The sequence below is a fragment of the Asterias rubens genome, chromosome 19 (assembly GCF_902459465.1).
Source record: "Asterias rubens chromosome 19, eAstRub1.3, whole genome shotgun sequence".
Classification (NCBI taxonomy): domain Eukaryota; kingdom Metazoa; phylum Echinodermata; class Asteroidea; order Forcipulatida; family Asteriidae; genus Asterias; species Asterias rubens.
In genome coordinates, this window is record NC_047080.1 from 11,048,099 (window position 1) to 11,055,828 (window position 7,730).

The window sequence follows — 7,730 nt, forward strand, 5'->3', positions numbered from 1 at the left end:
GTTTAGATGCTTTTGTATCAATTCAGGTTGTGGAGAATCAGCAATTGCTGCGATATTAAATGATTGTTTTGATTATTTTTTTTTCAGGGGCCAAAAGGTTATAAAGGAAACCCAGGTACTAAGGGCGTCAGGGTGAGTTATAAACTTTGCTCAGTTTGTTACCATTAAGGAGCCTTGTATATGATCTGGCCAACTCAAATGGAAGTAGGAAGTAGAAATAGAAGAAATCACACTCTTGAAAGATATGGTTCTTGATGTCGCCTTTGACCTGAGGAGGTTTATTGAAAGTGGATGCGTCTAAGCGTCTAATATGTAAAGTCATTATTGAAGTTCTGTAATCTCTCTTTCACAATTCAGGGTCAACCGGGACCCCCAGGTCCTCCAGGACCCCCGGCAGGTTCACCCCCAGCTGTGAGTCCAACACGAGCCACATCCTCAACGGCGCTTCCACCAACTACGGTAAGTAACCACATGTTGCAAGGGTCGTGGGTTCGAATCCCACCCGAGGAACATGCCTGTGATATTTTTTCACAGGACTCGGGGAAAGTATACAGTGCTAACACACATCGGTGTATGGGTAAAAAAAAAAAAAAAAAAATTAATATTCTTTATCCCCAATGCAAATTTAACATCTCTTATACACACATAGTGTTACCGCAATCCAAATATATATCTTATAATCAACTTTCTGTGATACGTTTCAAAACTTTTATATCTAAGGTTATTTAGAATGGCCAAAAGTTTTTCTAAGTGGCTTTTTCTTTCCTCTTTCAAGTTGGATTTGGTTTCCAGTCCCCACCTGACGCATGGATTTTTACTCTATGTTCCCAAAACTCGTCTGGCAAGTTACGGAGACCGTGCCTTTTCCAGCTGCGCACCACGTCTCTGGAATTCCTTGCCAGATGAGATGAGGGACACACCTGATCTATCTACCTTCACACACAACCTAAAAACTCATTTGTTCCATTTTTCTGCTTGCTAGCTTCTGACGCCTTTGAATGGTACCATTCCAGATACTGTCCACCTTATAAATGTTATGTTATTATTATTATTATTATTTTTCCAGGTTATAATTCTTTTGGCTTTCCCTCCCTCATCTAAAACTGAAACTTCCTTCCTTCCATATCTTCCTTGTAGCAGATATTTACAAAATAGGGAAACCGCCAACATAGGGCTCGATAGCTCAGTTGGTAGAGTGCTGACACGTTAAACCTGAGATCGTTGGTTAAAATCCTGCTCGAGTAAATTTTCTTTGTTAAACCCCAAATCATTTACAAATTTATCCAGTCAGTTTCCCTTGTGGTATTATAACTTGACTGGTCAAAGAAAGTACGGTGATATTTATTGCATGGGATCCATAGTTTGTCTTTGAACTGGCCAGAATTTTCCATTTCTTGACAGCCCGTCCCAATAGTTCCAGATCTTATGAAGAAAACTGGTACGAAGGCCAATCCAGCTGCCAATTGTAAAGACTTAAAAGCAGATTTTCCAGATTATCCTGACGGTGAGTTTACTTGATTTCTCTCTCTAGTCATAAATCCTTACCTATAATTAATTTTTAGAAGTATTTCCCAGTCAGAAGTTGTTGCCCTCAACTTGGAAAACTTATCCAAACATAAAAAAATATAAAAGTTGTAGAATAAACTTGTTCGGATGTAACTGAAAGCAGACAAAAATTCATAGATATTTCTCGTAAAGTATAAACATTAAACAAAATTCTGAGTATCGTACATTTTTGTTATCATACAAATCTTTTTTATCTTCTCTGTTTTTTGAGGTTTTGAGGAAATAAATAAATACAAATTGCTAACACACATCTATGTAAGGGTAAAACCAAACTAATATAGGTTGATTTGGTGGTGATGTTTGGCCAACAGGTCAGTACTGGCTGGACCCTAATGAAGGTTCAGATGGAGATAAATTCCAAGCACAGTGTGATTTTACCGGCGGTGGTAGGACTTGCGTCGCCCCTGCTACTGAAACAGTAAGTCACTCACTATTAGCTACCCATGATAGGTGGATGTTTACTAGATAATAAAGAATGTACTTTAAGGCTGCTGCCATTTATGTCTCGTGTTATTATCATGGCTACTCTCAAGATTGTAAGTCACCATCACTCAGTCAACGAGGAGCAAGTTCGAGTGTGCACAATGGTTAACTAAAGGTTGACCATTTTGACTCGAACCCCAGGCTGGTCGACCATTGGTTGACTACTGTGGTCGACCATTTGGAACCAGCCTCGAGCCCATGGTTTCTTCACTGGTCCCAACAGCATGTTCCATTCTAACATGTGTCAAGCACAGAGGGGAAATAGTGACACTTTAGCTAAAAGGTGGAAGGTTGACTAGACTACCAAACGAGTCGTTCGGGTGAGTACGTCACTGCGCATGTGCGTTGCTAGTCTGTGGTCGACCACTGGTGGACTAAATGTGCGCACTCGAACTTGCTCCAGGTTATCTCTCCCTAACCAGCAACCAGTGAAATTCTTTTAAGTAGTGTGTGGCATGGTCATGCCTTGAGGCACAACGGACAAGCTTTGTATACCAGTTGTGTTAGCGCCAAACAGCAAGGCGTTACAAACATATATATCAATTAACAATTGTTTTTTTGTTTTTTTCAGATTGAAACAAAAGCATGGCCCAAAAGCGAGGGTTGGTTTAGTACATGGGCTGATGGCGTCAGGATACGGTATACAGCAAACAGGGTCCAATTCAGGTTTTTACAATTAAGAAGTAAAAAGGCAACACAGCAGTAAGTACAAATGTTTGCTTCATTTTTGTATGCCTGCTTACATTGCATTGCATTTGCTTCAGCAGTGGCTTCAGCAAGGGCTATAATAAAGCGCTATATAAGAACCGAGTATTATTAGGTTATATTGCATTGAGGTCATGTCATGTCACATCTTTCAAACCCATCATCGTCAGCTCTTTCTCTTACAGAATAACCTATAAATGTCAACGAAGTGTAGCCTATTTTCATCAAAAGGGCAATCACCATGATAAGGCAGCCGAATTCAAGGCTCATAATGATGAGGTCATAACACACGGAAGTCCCATAATGCAAGTTACAGCAGACGGATGCCAGGTAAAAAATATCCTCTCCCCTTCCCCTTTGAACAGTGCCTAGTTTGGACGGCACCTAGTTTAAACTTGAGTCCTAGTTTGAACGACACCTAGTTTGTATAGTGCCTGAGCCCTAGTTTGGACGGCACCTAGTTTGTATAGTGCCTGAGCCCTAGATTGGACGGCACCTAGTTTGTATAGTGCCTGAGCCCTAGATTGGACGGCACCTAGTTTGTACAGTGCCTGAGCCCTAGTTTGGACGGCACCTAGTTTGTACAGTGCCTGAGCCCTAGTTTGGACGGCACCTAGTTTGTATAGTGCCTGAGCCCTAGATTGGACGGCACCTAGTTTGTACAGTGCCTGAGCCCTAGTTTGGACGGCACCTAGTTTGTACAGTGCCTGAGCCCTAGTTAGGACGGCACCTAGTTTGTATAGTGCCTGAGCCCTAGTTTGGACGGCACCTAGTTTGTATAGTGCCTGAGCCCTAGATTGGACGGCACCTAGTTTGTACAGTGCCTGAGCCCTAGTTAGGACGGCACCTAGTTTGTATAGTGCCTGAGCCCTAGTTTGGACGGCACCTAGTTTGTATAGTGCCTGAGCCCTAGATTGGACGGCACCTAGTTTGTACAGTGCCTGAGCCCTAGTTTGGACGGCACCTAGTTTGTACAGTGCCTGAGCCCTAGATTGGACGGCACCTAGTTTGTACAGTGCCTGAGCCCTAGTTTGGACGGCACCTAGTTTGTATAGTGCCTGAGCCCTAGATTGGACGGCACCTAGTTTGTACAGTGCCTGAACCCTAGATTGGACGGCACCTAGTTTGTACAGTGCCTGAGCCCTAGATTGGACGGCACCTAGTTTGTACAGTGCCTGAGCCCTAGTTTGGACGGCACCTAGTTTGTACAGTGCCTGAGCCCTAGTTTGGACGGCACCTAGTTTGTACAGTGCCTGAACCCTAGTTTGGACGGCACCTAGTTTGTATAGTGCCTGAACCCTAGTTTGAACGACACCTAGTTTGTATAGTGCCTGAGCCCTAGATTGGACGGCACCTAGTTTGTATAGTGCCTGAGCCCTAGTTTGGACGGCACCTAGTTTGTACAGTGCCTGAGCCCTAGTTTTGACGGCACCTAGTTTGTACAGTGCCTGAGCCCTAGATTGGACGGCACCTAGTTTGTACAGTGCCTGAGCCCTAGTTAGGACGGCACCTAGTTTGTATAGTGCCTGAGCCCTAGATTGGACGGCACCTAGTTTGTACAGTGCCTGAGCCCTAGTTTGGATGGCACCTAGTTTGTATAGTGCCTGAGCCCTAGATTGGACGGCACCTAGTTTGTACAGTGCCTGAGCCCTAGTTTGGACGGCACCTAGTTTGTACAGTGCCTGAGCCCTAGTTTGGACGGCACCTAGTTTGTACAGTGCCTGAGCCCTAGATTGGACGGCACCTAGTTTGTACAGTGCCTGAGCCCTAGTTTGGACGGCACCTAGTTTGTACAGTGCCTGAGCCCTAGTTTGGACGGCACCTAGTTTGTACAGTGCGTGAGCCCTAGATTGGACGGCACCTAGTTTGTACAGTGCCTGAGCCCTAGTTTGGACGGCACCTAGTTTGTACAGTGCCTGAGCCCTAGCTTGGACGACACCTAGCTTGTACAGTGCCTGAGCCCTAGTTTGGACGGCACCTAGTTTTTACAGGGCTTGAGCCCTAGTTTGGACGGCACCTAGTTTGTATAGTGCCTGAGCTCTAGTTAGGATGTTGCCTGACACATTTCTAACACCAATCACCTTCTGTTTCTGTCTCTTGTCCCCAAACAGACTGCACCTAAGAAGGTCAAAGAAACCGTGTTTGAGTTATCAACCAGGGAGGTGGAGCAGCTCCCCATCATGGATGTGATTCCCAAAGGTTACAACAGCAACACTGGGCAAAAATTTGGTTTAGAGATCGGTCCTGTGTGTTTTCTATGAGGTCAAGTGGTTCGTAGTTCACTCTTTTTTTTACCAAAAAAATACCCACATTCAGATGATGTTTTTGTTACTATTATCACAATTTAAGGCCCTGCCACACAGGGTAATTTTTGCAGGCATTGTGAAGGCAACCACTGTACAGCTGTATGCAAACAGAATTTTTTGGCAGCACAATAGATGTTCTTCTGGCTGTAACTCTTTACCCCCAGGAAAAAATGAAATGTGAATGAATTTTTCTTCTTAGAGATTTCCTGGATTGGTTGCCTTTAAATTGCCCCATGCGACATAGCCTTAAAGTTGGTGAATAACAGAAACATGGCAAGTTGGAATTTAGTTTATATCTTTGTCATGTGGTTGAAGAATCAATAGGAACCTTAGGTGGGATTCGAACACACGATGTCTTCTTTATATGAAATAAGTGCTGAATGTCTGTGATCGGCAGTCTATAGAAATTTATCTAAATTTTCATTATTCTGAAATGCACCTTTGAATCAGAATTTTTGAATAATCAAATCGTACAGGGTTTGAAACTTGGTTTCTATTATACATAGGTCTACAGGGGCCGATTTCATATTGCTGGTAAGCAGAAAATTTTGCTGAAGATTTTTATTTTCTAAGCAAATGAGTGGGCACCAGTCAAACAACAAGGTAAACCTAATGTAATTTTGGCGGGTAATCTATTTCTATTAAGCAATACTTTTCTGTGCTTAGCAGGTTTTATGAAATTGAGCCCAGGTCTCCTCCATTTGGAAAATATATTGGAATTCCAGTTCGTCAATGTCCATATTTTGATCTCAACTTTGGTGCACAGAGCAGAAAGGAAAAACTCACATGGTAGAGAGTGAACCCTTTTAAAGTATATATTTATGAGAACTCGGTGTTTGTAAGAAATTATTATTATTTTTTTTTTAAAGGAGGTCATAGTTATAGCGGAAATAAACCGTAACCAGTAAATCTGTAGCTTTCCTTATGCACACCCAACATATTGACAACTGGCTGGTCTGGTTTCAGCCATTTCTGTAGTCTGTTTGACCTGATAGTACCATATGCAAATAGATGGCCTGTGCTTGTTTTTGTTTCCCCTCCATTTGGATTTCATCTGCAAAGGCCCTTTGCGAAACCACAGCTTCAGCTCCAGATTCAACTCAGGCTAGCTTGGCGCTCACTGTCGCTTCAGACCAGTGAACAGAGCCTGAAGCTGTATCCAAAGCCAAAACCGTGGATTCGTAAAGGGCCAATGTTGTGGAAAGGTTTAGGTGGTGCTTGATATGCAAATTAGTAGTGACATCATATAAAAGGCATATAGTTGGCTAATATTGAAATTGACCTAATGTTATAATCATTGAGATTAAGTAGTTTAACTCTTACAAAGTATTCAGGCACTTGAACTGCACAGTTTTGTCTTCCTTTGTTTTGATCTCTGTTTCAAGTTGCGCACAATGTCTTAAACAAAGTCTATAAAACAATTGTGTTTCTCCTTGTGAAAGTGGTGAATCAAATATAGGGTTTCAAAAACATTCCTTATTGATAAATCAGGTATTACTACTGCTAATTCTTGCCAGATTATACGCACTAGTTTTTAACATTTTCCCTACCAAAAAAAGCAGTTGTAACATAAATACATATTCTACAGAAAATTTACCGTCAACAGTTAAGAATAATTGACACTTTCTTCACCATTTTGTTAATCATTTAATCATTAAGTGCTAAGCCCAGTTGTTATTGCTATTTTGTTATGCTTAGTATGTCTAGTTGATCTATTGTCAGGTATAAATTAAAGACATATACATTTTCATATTGAAATTGCAAAGATCATTGTACAGCGGAATGTATGTGGGTTTTTGTATGAAATAGTGTAGCAGCTGTAGTGGAGGGAAAGTTATGCAAATGTGCTCATTTGAATATTTACATTAAACATGCGTTCAGTCGTACGCTTATTTTTATATGCAAAATGACAGAAAAATTTCAAGGATTTCATTGGTACGCATCTTTGCACCATTCCAATTTAAATAACATGTTTTTATATATGGTATTACAAAGCCATATCTGCCAGACACCTGGGCACAATTTCATAGAGTTGCTCAAGTACAACAAGGAGCTAAGCACAAACACATTCTGTAAGTTAAATAGCAGTACTGACCAAAATACCATTTAACATGTTCCATTTGTGACTGGTATCTGGCTCATTTCTGCTTAGCAGACATTTTGTGTTAAGCAATATTTTCTGCTTATTAGCAGCTCTATGAAATTTAACCTTGATGTTTTATAATGCAATGATGTGTTGACTTCATCTGTGTCGTCTTCTATACAAACCATAGAAATATATATAAGAACTAGAGGGCGCACGAGTGATGCTTCATGCACAAACGCCACGGGACCGCAAGATGACAAGCGCGTCATTCTGCACGCGCGTTGAATATGAAATACACGTTTGAGTTTTTTTTTTATTGAACGCTCACGCGATGCTGTTTGCTCAACTTACAAAATGGCCGCACAAACACACGCTGTGAGATGCCAGTTATGTCAACTTAGAAAATGGCCGCCTGCGCGCGTGCCGGAGCGCGTATATAGGCCAGTGCGCCCTCTAGTTCTTATATATAACTCTATGATACAAACACACCATACCCATAACGAGGCCAGAAGTGAGAAATAGTCAGCTCCTGTTCTCATGTATTTCAATCAGCATTTGTTATATGCAATGTAATATGCAAGGAA

At 41.7% G+C, this 7,730-nt stretch overlaps 1 protein-coding gene across 1 annotated transcript in view; it reads left to right on the forward strand.

Moving 5' to 3' along the window:
- LOC117303364 (collagen alpha-1(I) chain-like) overlaps window positions 1–7,409 on the forward strand; it is a 30,738-nt gene extending 23,329 nt beyond the window's left edge. The window contains exons 34-40 of the mRNA XM_033787536.1: window positions 88–132; window positions 358–459; window positions 1,402–1,504; window positions 1,878–1,984; window positions 2,621–2,751; window positions 2,940–3,084; window positions 4,866–7,409. Of these exons, the coding sequence (XP_033643427.1) occupies window positions 88–132; window positions 358–459; window positions 1,402–1,504; window positions 1,878–1,984; window positions 2,621–2,751; window positions 2,940–3,084; window positions 4,866–5,015 (783 nt within the window). The 3' untranslated portion in view covers window positions 5,016–7,409. The remainder of the gene's footprint in view (window positions 1–87; window positions 133–357; window positions 460–1,401; window positions 1,505–1,877; window positions 1,985–2,620; window positions 2,752–2,939; window positions 3,085–4,865) is intronic.
- Window positions 7,410–7,730: the final 321 nt, after the last annotated feature.